Below are 21,176 nucleotides of genomic sequence, written 5' to 3'. Positions count from 1 at the left end.
TTTCACTAGCTGAACATTGTATTCTTAATATGTGCGACACTGATAATGTGTTTCTGATGGTTTCAGAGATACAGATAAGTGAATGACTGCAGTTCTCATTAAACAGAATGCCATTCAGCGAGCAGAGCCAGCACTTCTCTTGGTGCTGTAGGCCTGCTCATAATTTAGAAAGCAGCATTTCAGCACTAATCAAGAGACTGTTTCTTTTGCCATATAAATAAATCAAAGTGCAGAAGAATAGTCTTATGGGTGTATCTCTTACCATGATAATGATAACAACAAATTTGTAGAAAGCTATTCAGAAAACAAAGGTGGGGAGTAACACCTTTTTTGAGATAGCCTGGATCAGTCAGTAATTGGTGAGTGTTTTTGACTCATTTGACACTCTTTTGACATGCACACTAGTCTTAGTCTGAGATGCTGTGTGATCCTGATGCTGTAATGTGGATGGCAATGCAGCTAATAAAAATAATGACATTGGTATTATCAGGGCAAGACTAAAGTTCTTATGGGATTATAAACTGTATGCATCATCCACATCCAACCTCCTCCTCTGTATCAATGTAACAAACCTGCAGACCGCCCACCAAAAAAAAAAAAAAAAAAAAAATCTGAAGCAATGCTCTGTATAGAACAGCTTGTTTAGGCTCCTTGTGCCTTTTTCATCTGAGAATTTTCAGAAATTAGATCTGTACAGAGATGCAGGGACACAGAGGATTGCACATGTTTTCATTTCATTTTGGCATGCATAATGCATACCCTGTTCATATGAACCCAACCAAAAAGGAGGTAGAAGGAGGCTCAGTGTGAGTTTAATGAGACCATCTCATGACTCTGGTACTTGTTCATGTGTTTTCATAATTTATTTAAGATTATATGGATTTTTTTTTTTTTTTTTTTTTTTGGCTCCATGGTCTGTCTGAACCTTCTATCACATAGTCTGCATCATATTTATTTCACTCAATGATGACTTGTGAACACATTTGAAACTGGTAACAAGCCCACAGATATCAAAGTGGGCAGCTTCGTCAACCCATAGGTCCATTATCGGACAAAGAGATGCTGCACTGACATGCTGTATATATGCCACAGCAATCTGTATAAAAAATGACCATCTAACAAATATTAACATACTAGTGTTATAGAAGTAGCTGCAATTGGTAGCACATTTACGCGTTAATCTGATGGGCAAATATGTAGCCTAAATACACTGATTAATTTCCACAGTTTTTTTTTTTTACGAATTAATTTAATGTTACATATGAATTTAACATAAGCGGATATATTATACGTGTTCATTTTCCACGGAAAGCAGGAATTAGCATCCACTGTGTGTCCGATGATAGAGTTAAGCTATTAGTTGTCTGATGATGGATGATAACTGATGCCATTTAACACCAGTTAAATTTGAAATAAACCGTTAGTTAGGAATTCTTGCTCGCGCACGCAAACGGTCGTTGGTTTAAAATCGTCAACAGTTGACGCTAACGTTTTAACCAGCTTTAAGTGAATTCTTAGTTTGGGTCATATTAAGGTAACGTTAACATTAATATTTAACATTAACATTAAAGGTAGGTAACAATTCGGCTATTGTTCGCCAAAATAACGGTTTAACAACGTTATGTTTTTGCCAGGTAGCTAACTTTTTGTATAAATTAGATAACGTCAACTGGCACCAGTTAATTTGCTAAATTAGCTAATTTCAGCAAAATAATCAGTTAACCTCCCTGTCTTAATCTTAACCAACGGCTACTAGTGTTAACGGAAATGATGTAAAGGTTTTCTGAAGGTTTTCTTAAGCTAAAATGCCTTTTACACTGTCAAAGCATGACAGTTTAGTCAACAGTTTTTGACCACAGGAGCTGTATCTTTGCTGCCATTTCAGGATGGAGAGAGACCGGGGTTTTAACTTCAAACTGTTGGTGCCTCCCAGGGTGAATAACGGTCAGGTATCTGCTGTTAGACCTCAGGAAATTGTTGAGAACTGTGGTGAATTCATGAATACGTTACAGCAAGTAAGTTACTGTAAATGAGCCAATACGTAAAAGTTATGGGAAAAGAACTGTGATGCTAAAGCTAACCATGTATCACTGAAAAAGTCCCCCAGGACAATAATTTGCTAACTTTTTTTTTTTTTTTAACCAGCAATAAAACTCTTAAACATGTGCATGTATACTCGGGACATTGTTTTCAGAGGCAGTGGCCTAAGAGACAATAAGCATTAAAACATGTGTTGACTCAAGCCTAATTGCTGTTTTCCCTTAGGGTTACAGTAAATGTTTTGACAAAGAGCAAAACATGCCTTTCCCCAATACAAGTATGGTTGCACCAACTAAACCAACCAGACAAGGTACTTTATATCAAGAAACACTGGCTACATAATTTCAACACAAGGAGTTGGCAAGTATCATGAATGTTATTATAAATGAATTATTATTATATATATTATTGTCTCTCCTCTTAAAGATTTTCCCCAGATGAAGGTGGTGCCACCAATGGAAAAAGAGGAGGTAATATTTCTGTTGTATAAGATGTGAGGCATGAATGAAAAGACTTGGCCTTTGCAACATGTTTATTCTGAGGTATGTCAGTTTACTTCCTATCATTGTGAATATTATCCAGAATAATTGCAATCCAGGACAGCTTTATTCTAAGCTGTTTGATGAAGTTGACAAAATCAAGTGTTGGAAAGTCAAAGCTGACTCTGACACAGTGCAAAGGGAAAGGAAACTCCAAGAAAACAAAAGAACAATTGAAACTCAGCGCAAAGCCATTCAAGAACTGCAGGTGTGTTCCTCAGTGTCAGGTTTTCTGTCTTTGTCTCTCTCTCTATTTACAGTATTTTTATGAAAGGATTACTGATGATAGAGAGTAACAAATAATCTAACATCCCTTGGCATCTACTGTATGTTGCTATATATACTGTATTGTGTGTGTTCCTTCTTTTCAGTTTGGAAATGAAAGTCTCAGTATAAAGCTAGAGGAACACATCAGTGAAAATGAGGATTTGAAGAACAGGTATGGGTTTTGTTTAGAATATGTTAAAAGTCAGATAATGGACACAATAAGATAAATAAGGTAATAAGATTTAAATGTAAATCTCTTGCTTTCAAAATTCCAATTTTAAATACAGAAACAATGCAACACGGAATTTGTGTAATATACTCAAAGATACCTTTCAGCGGTCAGCTGAGAAAATGCATTTATGTAAGTAAAAAATGTGTTAAATCTTTCTACCCATATACAGTGTCTCAACCAAGCTCATTATTCAGGTGCCGAAAACAATAATACATAACTGCATGTTTTACATTTTGCAGTTGAATCTGAAAGAGAGGAAACACATCACCTCCTAATGGAAAATAGTGAGAGTATTCAGGTAAAACATCTCTACATATACATCATAAATATGCCCAGGATTAGTAAAACAGTAGGACATAAATTTTGATGGTTGATTTACAACTTTTTTTTCTGTAGAAACTGATTGCAGCATTCGAAAGCCTTCGTGTTCAAGCTGAAGTTGATCAACAAGAGATGCTGAAAGGTATATTTTCTTTAGATAATGACTAACTTTTCACCAATTCTGGGGAAAAAATTAATCAGAAATCAGTTAATTTATAATATATAAAATCTTCCCTAAATGACATTGGGTGAATTATTGATAGATTGACAAGCAAGAGAACATGTCCACCAGGAAGAAAATTAACGATTTTATTTTCCCAGTCAAAGGGGACTTGCAGCAATTTGAAGATCTAAAAGATAAATATCATCAAGAATACAGCATAAAAGAGGAAGAGGTTAGTAAAAAAAATCTTTAAATAAATTTATCTGGGAACTGAATGTAACCACCATTTTTGAAACAAACAGCCTAATGATTGACACTGATCCCACAGGTTGTGATGCTTCAAACAAAACTGAAGGATAATGTCAATGAACTACAAAAAATCCTGCGTGACCTCCATGAGACTCAAGACCAATGCAGACAATTCCAAAAGGAAACAGGTAAGATCACGATTACACTCAGTATCAACAATGTTTTGGTAAACTTTCCCTTTAAAAGAGAGGGAGAGAGAAGCAACAAGCCATTGTAACAAAAATAATGCAAATGTTCTATGACCAGTTAGGTTTACAAAGTGACAATGATTATCTAATACTTATCTGGTAAGCAGTTTAGTTTAATTAAGTTAACATTTGGAGCCTTAAACTAGTTTCTCAGGCTTGCCTTTATTTTATATTTTACAACAACCTTGACTGAAACATTGGCACGCAATTAAATACCTGAACTCAGAATTAAATACCCAATCTATCCATGTTATAACATTTCTTATGTTTTATGTGTACAATGCCTCAGTATTCTGGGATAACTGTTTATGAAGATAACATAAATAGACCTTACCATGAAATTATAAAATGTAATTGTAATGTTTAATTTTTTCTTGAATATATTGTACATAAGTTCAGTGAGCAGTGTTAATTAGGAGGATACCAAAGGCTATATCAAATATTTAATACTTTTCCAGATCAACAACAAGAACTTCTCAAAAGCTCAAAAGCTGAACAGGAATCCCTCCTTCAAAAACTGCACACTGCAGAGCAGCGCTGTACAGAAACTGAGGTGAGCGTGTTGAGATTCTTGTTATTTTCACCTAAACAGGGCTCTGTTGTGCAATGTCTGATTTGACTGAAATGTTATCTTTCCCTCAAAGACAAGTCAGGAAGCCATTGCTGCAATGCTGAAACAGAGTAAAGAAGAACATGCACAGATCATCCAAAGCAAAGATTTAAGCTTGCAGGAGCTCAGCAGAGTTAAAGATCAACAAGCAAAGAAGCTGGAGGAGATTCAGACAACCATTCAGGAGCTACAGAATTCACTGGCCTTAGAAATACAGAGGTACTCCTCAAATTTCGATGCATTTTCCAGACCAAATATCATTTTTATCTCAAGTCATTGTATCTCTCTTACGACTCATTTTAAGGGTTAAGGAATGTGAGGATAAATTCATGGCAAACAACGAGGAACTTGAAAGGAAAAACATACTTTTAGGTAAGCCTCACTGGGTGAAACAGGTTTTTAGATTTTGAATTTGATGCTCTTCTAAGCGGAAAGAAAATGTTTACTCAACAGGAGAGGCCACAGAGCAAAGTGCAAAAAAGAATGGGCAGATCAAAATCCTTGAAAATGAACTGGTGAAGTATTTTTTAATTATTTATTGTAGTCTTTGCTTTTTTTTAGCATTCATTGTTGTCCATACACTACAGCAGATGACTTGAAGACACTCACAGTATGTTATTGTTGTTCTTAGGACAAAGCATCAAAATCCATGGAGGCCCTGAAGGGCAAGATGGATGTCCTTGAGGTCAGAGTGGAGGAACTCAAAGCTGAGCTTTCAAGAAAAACCGAAGAAGCCCAGCTAATTAAGGTGATACAAATAGATAATCTCAGGAGGGGAAGGGATGTATTTAATAGTCTAACACTAATACCTGAACAGTAACTTCTTTTTTTTTAATCGATACAGAGTGAAGCAGAGATTGCCTTTGCTGAAAATGAGCAACTTAAGAAAGCTTGTGAAACTGCTGAAACGGCACATGAGGATTTAAAGGAGGAGTTCAATACAACTGAGGTTTTTACATGATTTTCATTTTATTGCTACACTCATCACATTTTATTAAATCTGGAAATTGTTCCTGAGAAATAGTTTTTGTAATGAAAAATAACTGACGATACTGAGGTACAGTACTTAGGTTCACTGCATTATGTGTTTTTATAATACCCTCAGATCAAAGTGCAGGAGCTGGAGGGACACTTGTCCAGTGAAATGAAGAAAAATGAAGAATACACTTTTCAGATGGAGCGACTGAGGAAAGACCTCTCACAGCACGAGTGAGTTTTTAAATAGCCAGCCATTCAATAATACTAGCGTATGGAGTATTATATCAAACACATATTCTGAATTTCTAAGGTTTAATGTATGTCGTTTTTAAGAGTAAAGTACGAGGAGCTATTAGCCAACTTTAATGAGCTGCAGTCTGAGAAGAAGGCCATCGAACAGCTATTTGAGAGTGGATCCTCTAATGTGAAAGCTATTGAAGCAAACATGAAGGTCTGAGCTATTCAATCCAGTGTGATAGACAGTTTTCATGTATACAGTGGTTGTTCGCATTAGTTGTCAGATTTTTATGTTTTTTGCTTGTTGTATCATATGAATGATGAGCTCTGAAAACTGTTTTGGCTGATTAGGTGAGTGAGGAGAAGGCTCACAAGCTCACAAGAGAAATTCAAAGACTGGAAGAGGAAAACAAATGTTTACGGTCAGTTTGCATTTTAGAGACCTAAAGATTTTTTGTGTAGTTTTTGAGATTTAAATGTGCATATTTTTATTAAATAGAGAGGAAGTGAACTCAATTAAAACCAACATCCAGGGGAGATATCAAGAGACTGAGACTTTGCAGAAGAAAATTGAAGAAAATGTAAGCATGCCAACTAAACCTCAGTTGCAATTATTGGAAACACAAAGAGTCCATAAATGTATACTGTTCTATTAAATGTTAAATGATGATTTCTTTGTTTCTTATGTATAGTGTGAGCATTTCCAGGAGGAAATTACAGAAAAAGAAAAAACGATCAAAGCCGTGGAGGCAAAGGTGATTGAAAGGTGCTATTATTAGTTTTTGTTGTTTTCTGGAACTGATGAGAAATTGTTTGTTTGTTTGTTTTTAGCTGTGCAATCTCAGGAGAAAATTTGAAACTAAACTTAAAGCCCAGGAGGAATACCAGAAAGAGGTTTGTGATGACTCTGAAATTATAGATATACAATACATGGAATACATTGAATCACACTGTTATTTTTTCAACGCAGTTTAACGATTCACTTGTATATTTTCAGAACAAAATGCTTAAGAAACAAATAGCAAAGGAGATTGTGAAATCCAGTCAACTTGAAAATGTGGTACTGTGATGTTTTTCTCTGTAGTTCTTAATATTGGTATTAAACATTGAAACTGTTAAGTATAAACCTGTGTAATGCACATACCTGTTTTTGTCTTTAGATCAGCGGTCTTCACGAGGAGTCCCAGAACCTTAAAAGACTGAACGAGGAAGAACATCAAAAATTGCTTAAGGATCTTGAGTTCAAATCAACCTTTGCATTAGAGCTTGAGAATGAGGTTCCTTATGTAATGTGATGTTATCTGCCTCATTTTTAGGTCCTCAGAATAAAGCATTAATGAATACACCTTGTCTTAAAGGTACAAAAGCTCAGATTAACAGCAGCAGAGGCCATCAAGAACAAGGAAGATGCAGAACTCAAGTGTCAGCACAAGATAGCAGATATGGTCGCACTGATGGAAAAACACAAGGTAAGGTCAAGTATATGTTTTGCTGTTCAGAAGTGGTGATAGACAGAACAACTGTGAATCCAAACATGCTATATTGAACGTTGAATGCTATAATAACCTGACTTTGTCATTACCAGAGCCACTATGACCGGATGGTTGAAGAGAAGGATGCAGAGCTTGATGAGAACAAGAAGAAAGAGATGAAGGCAGTTGCTCATAAGAAATCACTGGTATGATAGAAAATTCAGAATTAACATTCACTACCTTTTAATAACAATTAAAATGAATCAATTATATTCTAACATTAACAAAACAAAATTGAAATCAGGAGGTGGACGTCTCGAACCATAAGACAGAAAATGATCAGCTGAAGAAACAGCTGATGACAGAAAAGACAGAGAAGGTATGCTCGTTGGAATCAATTATAGTTTATTTTTGGCTTTTTGCTGAAACAGGTCGTACTTTACATTTTGAGAGACAGTTCAGTCTTTGAGAAGCACTTTTCTTTGATGTTAGGAAAATCTACAGAAGGAGCTAACTGATTTGAGGAAAGAGATTTCATCAGTGAAAATCATTCAGCTGTCAGAAGCAAGTAACAAGCAGGTACAAGATTTTTACATCAGCAAATAGAGGACCACTGATGAAATGGTGAATTGTGAGATAAACTTGTACTTAATCGATAATTATTCTTTAAAATTCTAGTCACCTGCCTTCAGCCATAAGCAAGGAAGATGTTCAGAGACTCCCAAAGAAAACTCTTCAAAGAAACACGTGTTTGACTTCTCTGAGACCATGAAAACGCCCTCCTACCACAAAGATACTGGAAGTACTGCAGTTATGAAAAAGGCTGTAAGTTTGTTCTACCAAAAAGCATTTTGATAGCTTAAAGCAAAGTGTGTCATATCAGGCACTTTTTTAATTGTTGAGGTGTGTTAAAATTGAATTATGAAGTTTATCAAGTAATAGTCTGTTTTGTATTATTATGAGATATTACTGGGATTTTAATTAGCATTTTTATGTTCAGGAGGGGGGTAAGTAAAATACTATAGACATCCTGTACTCCCTCAACTTTTTAGACCATTATTCTATCATGGATGCCAACTTTTAACCTTTTAACAATGTTTAACTTTTGGATTTAAACATACTGTCCACCTTTCACCCAAACAGTATGTGGTAAAAAAAAAAAAAGTGGATTTGGAAAGCATTAATGTGTGTGCGTGCAAAGGCTGTGTATGCACTGTATGTTAAGGGTGTCGCAAATACTTCATGAACTTGATGTGAACATGTCATTAAAGGCCAGAGGTTTTCAAACTGTGAGGCGTCTCCTCAGGGGTGCAGAAGGGAGTTTAAGGAGGGTGCAGAGGGAGGGACTTCAGACTTGAGCCACAATTGTGTCAAAACTCATACTCTATCTTTGAGTCATAACTCTGCCAAACATGAACACAAAGACATGATACGTACACATATTTGTTGATTTAGTGGGCTTCATGCAAGAACCACTCGTACAAACAGATTTGTTCTTAAGATGCACGTAGAAGTGATTTAAGAACATTTGTGGCATTCATTTATTTTCTCTAACTTAGAATTTTCTCTTAGATACGAATGAAATTTACAAATACAGACCTGTCATACGTGTCATGAATAGATCATCTCTGTCTTTCTTCACAGGGCAAAACACCTGTTTGACATACAATTATAATTCCTTAATCTGAATTAATATGAACTTTAAATATGATTCTGAAATTAACAAAAAATAAATATATAACTAAAACAGACTTGATGCAAAATTAATATTCTGTTTACTATATTATCATCATCATAGCTGCCAATTTACTGAAAGGTTTTTTAGATTTTATAATTTCTGTTGACATATTTTTGCGCAGCAACTTTTCCTAGCAACTACATTTCAGTAGTTGCTAGGAAACATCTCTCACTCTGACAGCTGTCTCGTTGTCTCTCTGCAGGTCTCTGTCCAATATAATCTTGTGTTGCAGCTGACAGTGTAGCATCACCTTTAGACTATAATATTCTCTTGTCTAATATGTCTGTGACTGTCACATGACCTCCTTTCATATTACTGATGGTGTGCTTTGCTTTAGAAAGACGTTTTTTAGCATCTTACTTCATGTCAAAGCATTGCCTCTTTATTTCTGTCACAGTACAGTGATCTGATGACACGTCATTAGCAGCTCGACTCATATTTTCTAATTGTTTTGGGTCCTCTACTACTAACACTCATAAATTTTTTATGTTTTTGTCTTCTGATTTCTGATAGCAGGACTTGAAGCTGCAGTGTTTTGACTCTAGGAACTTTTTTGTGAATGAAACTCGCCCACAAACAGGGCAGAACATGGAGCCTTACTGTATATGGCAATTTTAGGGGCGTTGATTATACTAATGATCACATCTCACAAACACGCACCTACTCATGAACAGATGACATTCATCAGGCGGAAACAGGCAATTTACAACAAGTTCAGGCGGTTAAGACAGTTTGTTGAATCTGACTTGGAACATTCATATGAGCAAACCTCACAGAAAAAAGTAAGACAGTTTTAGGATAAAAATGTGAAAATGTTCTTGCATGAGGCCCAGTGTGACGTACACTTCTTGAGGATATCATCTGTGACGTGCATGGCGAATAAACATCCATAAATCTGCTCAGAAATCATAAAAAAAGGACACGCCCTATAATGTGCCTGAGAATCATCATGTTTTTTAAATTTTCGTTAGTAGCAAAGAAATCCAGTGATAGTTGTCTGTACATTCATGGGTACATTGCAAGCAGGAACTGATAACAGCTAATCCGGCTTTGACTTTTAGTAGTGGCAGTTTGCCATAATGTAAACAAATATAGGCTACAAATATGGGGCTTAAGTTGTAGCCCACAGCTAACTCGCTGAAGTTATGGTAACATTACATTATATTTACTGTTTACATCCTCCAAAGCATTATGGGAAATGCAGTTCTGATAGCATGATTATCCCCAAAATTGAAGCAAGACAAGGAACAATGAATAATAATAGACAAAATCCATAATATTAACTTTTTCATGTGGGGAAGCCATCTCACCTTTGTCTGAGAGGAACTCACAGTGTCAGATTTTGAAAACCTCTGCTATATGCTACTACTGAATAATATCAGTCTAAACTGTTCTGTAACATTTTATGTCTTCTGTGGTTAAGGAATCTGGCACTGAATCCATCAGAACATCATGTGGAACAACACCAAAGACCAAGGTAGACAACAGCCATGAAGATAGATACCACTATAACAAAGAATTTATTCTATATGAGTCTGTCTTATATTTTAGCATTCATTAACTCTGACTAACATTAACTTTGCTTCTCAGGAAATTCTCAATGAAGACCTGAAAACCCCGAAAAGTATTACAAACAGGGTTGGCGGAACATCAAAGATCAAAGTAATATAGAGTATCATTCAGACATCTCCAAAGTGAGTGAAATTAGGGACTTTTGCTGACATTTACTCTTTGAATTCTCTTGCAGTCCTACAGAATAAGGACACCCCCTTTTGCTGAAAAGGCAGCATGCTGGGGGAAGAGCGCCATTCAGCTTGACCCCAAGTCTGACAGCTCTGATCAAAATGATCTTTTGGTGAGTAGCATTTTTACATTGATGATTAATTTGGTTTTTTGAATTTAATTTAACCATTAGTGCAAGATTGCCAGAATAATATATTTGACCATTTGCTTCTCTATTTGACAGACCTTTGCAGATGCACCTGCACCCAGTTTTTCTGCTCCACATTCCAAACGCAACATGTTCAAAAAGGTAATATGATCATAGTGGTGAAATGCTAACTGAAAAGAATGTTAATGCATTTTATTAATGAACAAAAGACAATAGTTGTGATATCAATTTTTTTTCACTTTAAAAACTTGATCAACATTTTTTCATATCCAGAGCCCTGTCAGTCATAAGTCACCAGGGAACTCCTTGAAGCTAGCTGCAATGAAAAGAATGAGGGATGCTGGTTGGACTGCTGTTACTGGCTGTGACAAAAAAAAGAAGAAGACTAATGAGAAAATCTTTGCATAAATAGCACTGTGACAGGTCAGATAACCAGTGATTATAACCCTATTAGACAGCTTTAGATGTTCATATTCTAACTTTAACATGCATATATAGCACTGTCTATCCAAATCAGATTGATGGTAATAATAATAATAATAATAATAATAACAGGCAAATTTTCTTAACATGCATAGAAAGTATTGTTATGGATCAGATCAGCAGTATTGTTAAGAACAATCAAATGTGGGTGTTTCAAATTTAGCTAGTTTGTTTGGTTTGTTGAGGTAGTTTTTAAGTGACTGTCAAGTCATCCTCATTGCTTTTAAGTACTTTGAAAAAGAATCTCTTGCTAGAGTTGTATTGAATAATTTATCTTTACTTGCGTTCATATGAAATCTCATTCATTCTGCACAAGTTTATATTGGCTGTATGGTAACAGGTGTAGTTGCTATGTGTTACTATCTACTTCTGTGTTACCATGACTTACTATTGACAGTGATATGAGTAAAAGTAATGTTCAAATTCCTCAACATTGTCCTTGTTTGAATGTTCTGCCCGTCATGATTTTCATTTCCTCTTTGCCTTTTGCTTCTCATTTAGAATTAAAAATTCACAAGGGTGAAATTTCAGTCTTGAAAATGTAGTATTATTGGATGAGGAAAATTGGTTTCATCCATGCCTATCAAGCATCAAAGGTGATTTCTCAAAGTGCGGTGACTCTCTCTCCTTAATGAAGGAACTCAAGCCGGAATTGAGATTGGTTTACAGGGGCAGGCGGTACGTTGTCGTAGATTGGATGGCCATCATAAAGTCCTCCAGAAATTACAAGTGTGTCGTCGGGTGGTGCAAATGCATCTGTTGAAAATTAAATAGGTATTTATAATTGCTAATAATAAACAAAATAGTCTATATTAATTATATGATGAATGGGGAACGTCTTACCCGCGTCATTGGTGTTGTTTAGAGGTTGATGCAAGTACTGGGTTTTATGTTTACATCTGTGAAACATGAACATAACCAATGCGAAAGCAAACACTCCAAGTACAACACTGAAGAGAACTGTCATATTCTTTTCTGGAATGTTGAGTCCCGAACCTAGTGGCACAGCAGGGAAAAAAAGTCAGATAAAAACATACAATGAGCAATCAAATCTGTAATAAAACTGCACTTAAAAACATGGATCCTTGCCTTACCTTGTGAGGTGCTGTATGTTTGATCTGAGGTTGCATTGACAGTGGTAGATGAATTTGCAGTTGTGATTAATGCAGTATCAGAGGTACTTATGTAATCTACTGTGGTCTGGTTTGCTGGTGTTGTCAGCACAGTAAATGTTGGCGTTTGAGTGCCAGGTGTTGTGGTCGTCAGTGATGTACCGTTTGTTAGAGGAGTCATGATAGTTGTAGACTGAGAAGTCTCGCTGTGGTTGGTACTCTCAGTTGTTACTGTCGTGGTCGTGGTGAATGTTTCATTGTTTGGGGGCATGCTGGTAAATGCTGTGTCGTCAGTCAAGTCTGAAGTAACAGTTGCGTGCACAGTCGAGTTGGATGTTACCGTTGTAGTGATGTGTGTCAAATTTAAGTCAGGGGTTGTTACTGTAGCTGTGAGAGTCAAACTCAAATTCCCCTTTTCAGTTTGTGCCATAGCAAAAGAAGGAGCCAGAAGGCAACAGGCCAGAGTAGCAAAGATGGTATCCATGGCCATTAAGTCCTGTGCTGGGAAACAAAGCATGGGACGCAAAAACTTGTCAAATATGAGTGTGTATAAAATGAACACTGTAAACACTGTACTGGTAAAGACATGAATTTATCTTTCCCTTATCTTAATAATGTTCACTAAAGTCTGAGTTTGCTCTGTAAGGCCGAGATAATATTAGGCAGTCAAAGTTATTCCCTCAACACTGTACCCATTATAAGGAGGTCATATGTGATGTATTTTCAAAGATTACACCAGCATATTTACAAAAGGAAACAACTTTGTAGACACTAAAACATTACATAATTGCCTGCCTACCCTGTGATCTTGCGGCGTTATGTCGATGGAAACATTTGTAATCTCTTTTTCATTTGAAAGCTTATATAAGTCCGAAACGTGATTAACAATTTACTTGGTTTTGTAGACTTCATTGCTGTAGATTGTGATTTTAAAAAATCCAGATTACCTTGTTTTGTCCGTATGAGTGAAAACTGTCTCAGATCACCTCCCCGGCAGTGAGCATGTCTCCATTTTACGACTGACTCTCCACTTCCTGCAAACCTGGAACAGCTAAGGGATTGTCTTGCTGGATAGTGCCAGGTAAAAGTGGGCAGGTCAGTGCTTTGTTAACTTCCTCTATTGTATGTTGCCATGGAGACAAAGTTATTACCTAGAGCAAAGCTCAATCTCTCTCTCTCTTTCTTTTTCTCTCCGTTCGGCCAGTTCAAACAAAATTTACAGCCTGAAGTAAAGGAGAAACACCGTTCCCAGAGCACTAAATATACAGTAAATGTATTTGTATTGGCCTCACTCTTCTGTATTCTCTCTCACATAAACATGGACCCACTAAGGTTTTCTCTGTTGAATTTGTATGTTATGTTCATGTGTTTTCAGTCAACACAGTTGAACTTGGTACAAAATATTTATTAACAATAATTTGTGAGTAATTTGTATAGGCAGTTCATAAAGTAAGCAACATTTTCTACAAAAATAACTAGAGAATAAACAAACATCCAAAAACAAAAATGTCCTTGTTCCTACAAAAAAAATTACACCATCATACATCTTACTCTTATTGCAAAATAACAAACACGATGTTCCAATATGCCCGTCTATGTCAGCATGAAATGGACAAGGACAATGTTCAGGTAGATTACAGAGCTAGTAGCCGTTTTCAGGGAGAACAATTGAACAAAGGGCAATAAAAGTAAAACAGTGTTGCCACATCCCTACAAAACAGGAAATGGGAGCAGCTCAATCAGTGTGGAGCAAAAGATGTGGTGACCTCGAGCTATTTTAAACACCTTGTTCCCTATTGAGATGATTAAGACTACAATAGCTGTAACATCTCGGTTAAATTAAAGGTCATATTTCTATTATTATTATAGTTGTTATTGTTATTGTTGTTGTTATTATGCTTCTCTGTGTCTCTCTCTCTCTGCTCTCCCCCTCCCTCCTTATTTGCTCATCCCAACCGGTCAAGGCAGATGGCCGCCCACCTAGAGCCCGGTTCTGCTTGAAGTTTCTTTCCATTAATGGGGAGTTCTTCCTTGCTTGCTCATAAGGGAATGTTGGGTCTTTGTAAAATAAAGAGTACGGTCTAGACCTGCTCTGTATGAAAAGTGCCCTGAGATAACTTCTGTTGTGATTTGGCGCTATATAAATTAAATTAAATTGAGTTAAATTGAATTGAATTATGACTATTGTAAGTTCAGTTTTAGTTTTACCAAGCCTTATAGCTAGTTTTTAAGCCCAGTCTAAGTAATTGTGTATTTGCCAACATAATGCATAACATAAATACCAACATAAATATGCACATAATCGAGTTTCAGTTATGTGTTTTTGTGAATCAAACGCACCGCAGGGTTGTAGCAGCAGAAAAATTATGCCTTGTCATTTGTGTATTCTTTTTTTTTTTTTTTTTTTTTTTAATATTTACATTAAATATGTCTCCGAAACTGACACAGTGTATTGATATAGCAGCATTACAGTTTGGTAGCTTTTTCAACATCTTTACTTGTTACATTAGAGTCTGGTAATGTTGACTTGTCAGCATCCATTTGAAAGTCTGATGTAGCCTTTCCTTTGGTGTCTGATTCCTGTAATGGGTTGAGAACATTAAGTAAAACATTAATAATAACTCAAATAGTTCAATGAATAAAATGTCCTTACTTTGTTACTAATTATCTAACAAAAGGTTTGATCTCTACCTCTGATTTGCTGCACCACCTGAAACAGACCAGGTCTCTCTTCTTCACAAACAGATCTGAGTTTAGCTTCTCTTGCTTGCAACCACCTACAAAGAAATAACTTCAATATCTTGTTTCATGGAATACTTACTAACATAATAATAGACCATACAAACATTAATGTGTCTGTGCAGTGGAAGTGGAGGTTAGAAGAAAGATGTCTTACCTGTCATCATGCTCACCAGGAGGCCAAACACCATTGTGGTCAGTGTGCCCAACAGAGAGAAGTAGAGGTATGACAGAGAGTACCAGGAGTCTGCTAGATCTGGCCTGAATCTGATACACACAGGGAGTTATATCAGTATTCAGCCCCCCTGTTATCCTACACTTTTTACACCAATGTGAGTATATAATTGGCCCATGAAGTATCACTGTAGCACCTGTTGCATACATTTGGTATATTAAAATGCTAATGAGTATTCCTATTTACTGTGGCCATATCATGTGCTTGAGTTACCGCAGATGGACCTTAAATGTAATATAACTCACTCGGGCTGCTGGGTCACTGGACTGGTCCAGGGAGCTGTTGTGGTGTAGTTCTGGCCCATTGTGTTGTTGCAGCCTGCAGTGCTGACTGGGAGAGGGACTGTCTTTTCAGCTGTTGGTGGGTAAAGCTGGGCTCCAATCCCCACCCACAGAGTCAACACCAGACCAATGATCATTCCCACAAGTCCTCCCTGCAAAGTAAATATGAGAACAGTCAAATGCTTCCTGGATGTGTCACGTGTTTTTTTTTTTTTTTTTTTGTTTGTTTGTTTTAGCAAAGTTTCTGTGTGTTCTGAGAGGGTACAGTTGTGCTAGTGAATGTGCCAGTAATAGGAGATACTCACTATTGAATTTGATGTGCGAAAGAGCATGCCTAATAGGTAAAGACCGAGAAGAGGCCCACTGATCATACCAAATACGGACAGAGCTGCCTGGAAACAAAGAAATGTCAGGAGGCTTGTAGTTTTTGATATTCAGCTCATGGTGGTGCTGTAGAGCAATAAATGGCTGAGTGAGAGTTCATGCAAAGTATTGGAGAGGTTTACCTGCAGAACGCTTCCCATCATTGAGGCAACTCCGGCCATCCCAATACACAGGGCACCGAAGAATACACCTTGTTTGAAATGATTAAAATAAAATAATTGATCAAACTCAATGAGTGCATACTCAAGGACAGATAAGCTGCATTTTTTCGACAAGAGTTCAAAACAAAGTCACACCTGGGTCATACATATTAAAGTTTTGTCATCAATGTGCCTTTTTAGTGTTAGCTGTGAATAAGAGTTCATTTTTTTATAAAGGAGAATAGTACTTCTAGGGCTTAATTAATTTTAAAAATACATTTCGAGCCTCTTGCTTTCTTTCTGATTCCATCCCACAAATGACTGCTCTAATTAACACCTACAGCATAAGTGCACAGTAATGAACAGGATCATTGTGTCCCTTTGTACAGATAACCTGCCAATCCAAAATAAAACAGTTTCTATTTTACATGAAGAGGCAGGTTAATTGTTTTTCCTGCATTCTTTTCACACATAATGAGATAGTAGAGCTACACCCTTGATCTCACCCTCCCAAAAGAAGCCTCTGGAACCTGCATGGTCTTGCCTGTGCAGGATTATCTCAGTGAATCTGGCTGATGAAATACTGTCATTTATTGTAGCCTTAACCACTGTGCGTGCAGTGAGTCCTGTTAAGTCTGTATATGGAAACATTTCGCCACTAAAGCATATTATAACAATTTAGTTGTCATCCAGTACCTCTAATTACTGTTAGGTTCTATTAAAGGCTGAATGATCTAGCTATCTAATCAAGCTTTTGATTTTTCCATATTTCTAATCATTATGTAACTCGAACAGTGGAACCGGTAACACTTATTTATCTGCTAAGACAAACAAGATAAGATAATGCTTATCTTTGTGCCTACTGGTATCTTGTGAGCTTCAAGGTGCCTGGGGTTTATAGGGTCATACATGAAGATTATAGTGGAATTCATGATCAGAGTACAAGTACTAAATTACGACTAAATTATCAGTGGTATTTTCTCCTGTATTCTAGAAATCCTTTTAATGAATAATGCTTCACTCACTCTTTACCTTTTTCTTTTCTAATGGTTGATCATTACTACCTTGAAAGTATTTTTTTACATGACTTACTCAGGCCCATGTTCAGCCAGCTCACTTGTTTCTCTGTGAGGTTTTTCCATATAGGCATAATAAAGTCTTCCACAGTGACAGCGACTAGGGCATTGATGCTGGAAGACACAGTGCTGAAAAATAGACAACGGTAAGCTTTTAGTCAGAGCAGAAAGACCGATACATTTAAAAGACACATTAAATCAAAGATGAGAGTAGTTTCAGCTAGCATGCAGATGGTAGTTTGTTGCATTGTTGATTAAAAATGGCACAAAATGTCAATGCAGTACTAATTTGTTGTTCAGTCAGTGACATGGAATTTTTCTCTGGAAACGACATAATAGAGGTATTGCCAGCTCATTCTTTTTCCATCATAGCTTATCTACTAGTACACCTTATCTAGTGCAGCATTTCTTACTCTGATGTAAAAATAAATAAATATTTCCTTGTTTGTTTGTTTTCAGGCCTCACCTCAGGGTCCCACTATATGCAGCAGCCACAAACAAGCCAGGGATTCCTGGGTAGGCTGCCAGAATGTCCATTACAAGGTAGGGAAGCATCTGGTTCACAAATAAAAAACATTTTTACTGCTAAACATAATGTTCATTACATAATGAATAGCATGACACCCACGTGATGATGAGTTATGAGACAGTCACAAGGTGCAGTTACCTGGTCAAGAGTACCTATATCACCATTTGCAAGTGGGTCACAGTTCTTGTAAATGGAGAACATGGTGAGGCCAGAAAATACAGCCAGACTCACAGTTACCCACAAGCCAACCATGTTCACATACAAAGACCTGAAAGATGAAAGAAGACTTGTCAGCGCACGAACCCTTACGCTCAGCCAATAACATACAATTTGCTTTGCATGCAGGAACACTCACATTTTGGCGTGCCCCAAGGTTTTGCAGGAGATGTAGCGCTGCACCTGGGACTGGTTGATTGAATAGATAGACACCCACATCACGCTCCCACCAATAAGAATGGTCCAGAAAGTATGTCGCCTCAGTGGATCTGGGTCAAAACTGTTATAAAAGAAAAAAAAAATACTGAATGTAATGTATGCGGACATATCAGTATGAAATTCTGATGATGTAATCTTTCCAGTATTGACATTCAGTTTCCAGTGAGGTTTCCTCTCTTGGATACATAAGCAATTAAGAGTTACAGTAAACAATTATAGGAAAGTTGATCTAATTTGCCTTCCTCTGTTTGCAAAAGACACTAATTGAATTGTTCTGATTCAGGAAGCCCCAACCATCTGGTAGTGTAATCAGTTTAAAAGTAACAACAAATACTGTTTGACAAAAGTCTGCTTGTGTGCTTACTCAAACGCCTCGAGTCTGCCTCCTTGGCGGGAGTCTTCCCAAATCTTCGTCAGGCCTCCCTGCAGTACAGCTCCTCTAGCTATAACAGCCACAAAACCTGCCAGCATGACCACCATCTGCATCACATCTGTCCAGATTACTGCTTTCAGGCCACCCTGAAACAAAATGCTTGTTAGCTTAGCAATGCAAACACTTTCTAAACTATTTCCAATTTAGTGCTAGTTGCAGTAATGTTAAAATGTGCACAATTAGACATCATTATGAAAAGAGTAACTTGCACAGATCCACCAAAATCAGTCTTATAGACTATAAACCAAAAAGGTGCGTAATATAAAAGTATGAAATTGGTCATATCAACCATAATAAACCAGACTGTTTTTAGTTTGACCAACAAACATACTTGGATACTCTTGTATACTGTTTGTTTGTTGCACAAATCATTAATTCAGTTCATTTTGAAATGCACAGTACCAACCAAAGTGCAGTAGACGATGCACACTGCTCCTGTAGCCACCAGCACTCCCCATAGATCAAGTCCAGTGACTGAATAACAAGAAAGAAAACTCTGTTATAATTTATAGATGAAAATTATCCCTCTTTCATGACAAAAACAACTCCTTTAACAACTCTATGGGTAGTATATAAACCCTATTATCAGGACAGAACAGATAATTGTAAGGAAATTAGGTGTGACACACTATCACCAGGTTGCAGTACTAAGTTAGAGTTTAAGGCTTCAAACTTTAAAAGAAAAAACCTTGTCTTCTCCTATTTTGTGAGATTTTTTTGTGTTTTGACTCACTTTGATTTAGTGCAAGAGCTGGAGCATAGATGACCAAACCTGTGTACAGGACCTGATAAAAGATGCCACCATTAGTTGATTAGATGGAAACACAACAAGCATGTGATTAATATGAATGGATTGTGGGAACTGGTTTTATGTTACATAAAGTCAACGAGGAAAAAGACAGGTGCTGTTTACCATATTAATATGGGTGTTTGTTCCATTCTCCATGGTTTCGTATTTTTGTTTTTCACTATCTAAATACAAAAGTGAATAGAACATTCCTCTCTTTTTAATAAAATCATGTGTAAGTTGCCTACCGTCTGCACAATGTACATCGATGTCCCGATCAACCGAATGGGCCGACTGAAACGCATCTCCAGGTACTAGAAATGAAATGGAATCCCACATAGTCAAACATCATTAACTGATCATTTGGTTCACATACTGTAGCTTAGTTTACATCCATGTTTACAAAATATTGCAGGTCTTTTATTCTTTATTTTTATTTCTTGGATACTGGTATAGTTGGATACTGTAGTTCTGTACCATTGATCAAAGGCTGTTTGATAGCTATCAACCCCCAGGTCATTTTAAACCAGCACTGTTGCCAACTGTAGTGGATGAATCATTAGTCAACTTTTAACTTTTAAAAGTACTGCATTTCTGTAGCAGTAAGTTTTCTGTACATTTTAAGTTTATTCCTGCCATACCTGTCTGCCAGACTTCGTACCATTATAATAATTTAAAGTGTGCAACATCTCCTTACCTCATAGGCGCTGGTGATCCCCAGTCGGTAGAAAAGGGGGACAAAGATCTCTGCAGTGATAACAGACATGATGGTGTAGGAGAAGCCGAAGAGCCAGAAGGCAGTTCCATAAAGGTAGGCCTCAGCAGGTGTGCCGATGACTGTGATGCCAGACATGAAGCTGGCAGTGAGCGACATGGCAACTGGTACAGCTGTCATTTGCCGTCCACCCAACAAGAACTCAGCGCTGCTGGTCTCCTTACGGCCCCGGATGGCCTGGAAAAGGCCAACTCCAGCAGCCGCCAAAATTATTCCAGCAAACACCACATAATCCCACACAGAGAACGTGGCCACTTGACCACCTGTACCAGTCATGGTTAGTTCAGCAGAAGAAGCTTCCTTGCCCTAACAGTTCTCTTTGAGCTGTAGTTAAGATTGCTTATATTTAGCTGGATTTCTGTATTATGCAATCTTGCAAATGTTTAATGTTCTTCCCTCTAAATTATCTTGAAATTGTCCTCAAGTCCAGCAAAAATACTCACTAAAGACAAATGTATTTCAGCATTTCAGACACTGTCAACTGTCAGACATATTCAGCTGCATTCATATTAAAAGTTTCCCTTCAAACCTTCAACAAAGAATAGAAAAATCCAAAGGCTTCAGGGTGTTAGTCCTCTGTTGTGTCCTGCTTTGCCAATCCAACTACCATTAGAGCTGCTTCTTCTGATGAGCATATAGATAACTGAGCTTGGCAGGAGTCTTGTCCACTCTGATGCTTTCAGCAGACTATAAAGATTAGTTCACTTGAGTTAATAATCCATCAAGGACACAAAGTACTGAAGTCAGCCATAATTTCAATGACTTAAAAGGACAATGATCCT

At 37.0% G+C, this 21,176-nt stretch overlaps 3 protein-coding genes across 6 annotated transcripts in view; 1 reads left to right on the top strand and 2 right to left on the bottom strand.

Moving 5' to 3' along the window:
- Nucleotides 1-21,176, bottom strand: part of LOC122980554 (adenosine receptor A1-like) — a 719,840-nt gene that overhangs the window by 543,497 nt on the left and 155,167 nt on the right. The window lies entirely within an intron of this gene.
- sycp1 (synaptonemal complex protein 1) lies at nucleotides 1,338-11,899 on the top strand. Of its 4 annotated transcripts, none has more exons than XM_044348665.1 (35): nucleotides 1,338-1,534; nucleotides 1,886-2,015; nucleotides 2,266-2,350; nucleotides 2,467-2,510; nucleotides 2,623-2,787; nucleotides 2,951-3,018; nucleotides 3,134-3,207; nucleotides 3,318-3,376; nucleotides 3,475-3,541; nucleotides 3,721-3,794; nucleotides 3,891-3,999; nucleotides 4,518-4,612; nucleotides 4,704-4,888; nucleotides 4,974-5,041; nucleotides 5,123-5,184; nucleotides 5,301-5,417; nucleotides 5,514-5,618; nucleotides 5,775-5,878; nucleotides 5,981-6,098; nucleotides 6,236-6,306; nucleotides 6,384-6,465; nucleotides 6,577-6,639; nucleotides 6,716-6,778; nucleotides 6,882-6,944; nucleotides 7,045-7,161; nucleotides 7,243-7,353; nucleotides 7,470-7,562; nucleotides 7,661-7,735; nucleotides 7,849-7,935; nucleotides 8,035-8,181; nucleotides 10,518-10,571; nucleotides 10,685-10,756; nucleotides 10,842-10,949; nucleotides 11,061-11,126; nucleotides 11,259-11,899. In XM_044348665.1, the coding sequence occupies exons 2-35, from the start codon at nucleotides 1,887-1,889 to the stop codon at nucleotides 11,391-11,393; spliced, it is 3,135 nt and encodes a 1,044-aa protein (XP_044204600.1). In that variant the 5' UTR covers nucleotides 1,338-1,534; nucleotide 1,886; the 3' UTR covers nucleotides 11,394-11,899. The 4 variants fall into 4 exon arrangements, with proteins under 4 accessions (XP_044204600.1, XP_044204603.1, XP_044204601.1 ...); XM_044348668.1 differs by having other exon boundaries at nucleotides 1,338-1,571; nucleotides 1,886-1,949; XM_044348666.1 differs by having other exon boundaries at nucleotides 1,338-1,571.
- slc5a8l (solute carrier family 5 member 8, like) lies at nucleotides 13,965-21,032 on the bottom strand. Its single transcript, XM_044348670.1, has 15 exons — nucleotides 20,317-21,032; nucleotides 19,868-19,933; nucleotides 19,566-19,617; nucleotides 19,239-19,306; nucleotides 18,764-18,918; nucleotides 18,320-18,460; nucleotides 18,103-18,232; nucleotides 17,902-17,990; nucleotides 17,452-17,564; nucleotides 16,342-16,409; nucleotides 16,141-16,227; nucleotides 15,800-15,987; nucleotides 15,477-15,586; nucleotides 15,272-15,357; nucleotides 13,965-15,160 (listed from the first exon to the last, which is right to left on the bottom strand). Exons 1-15 carry the CDS (start codon nucleotides 20,668-20,670, stop codon nucleotides 15,047-15,049), a joined length of 1,821 nt encoding a protein of 606 aa, XP_044204605.1. The 5' UTR covers nucleotides 20,671-21,032; the 3' UTR covers nucleotides 13,965-15,046.

The sequence above is a fragment of the Thunnus albacares genome, chromosome 4, assembly GCF_914725855.1.
Source record: "Thunnus albacares chromosome 4, fThuAlb1.1, whole genome shotgun sequence".
NCBI lineage: Eukaryota > Metazoa > Chordata > Actinopteri > Scombriformes > Scombridae > Thunnus > Thunnus albacares.
Note: the sequence above shows the minus strand (reverse complement) of the source record. Positions and strands in the feature narration are given on the sequence as shown.

Coding starts and splice junctions, on each gene's coding strand:
- sycp1 (XM_044348665.1), top strand. CDS start 1,887: ATGGAGAGAGACCGGGGTTTTAACTTCAAACTGTTGGTGCCTCCCAGG. Junction 6,099..6,235: donor CTATTGAAGCAAACATGAAG/GTCTGAGCTATT, acceptor TTGGCTGATTAG/GTGAGTGAGGAGAAGGCTCA. Junction 6,307..6,383: donor GAGGAAAACAAATGTTTACG/GTCAGTTTGCAT, acceptor TTTATTAAATAG/AGAGGAAGTGAACTCAATTA.
- slc5a8l (XM_044348670.1), bottom strand. CDS start 20,670: ATGACTGGTACAGGTGGTCAAGTGGCCACGTTCTCTGTGTGGGATTAT. Junction 18,233..18,319: donor ACCTTGGGGCACGCCAAAAT/GTGAGTGTTCCT, acceptor TTCATCTTTCAG/GTCTTTGTATGTGAACATGG. Junction 17,565..17,901: donor GCATATAGTGGGACCCTGAG/GTGAGGCCTGAA, acceptor TCTATTTTTCAG/CACTGTGTCTTCCAGCATCA.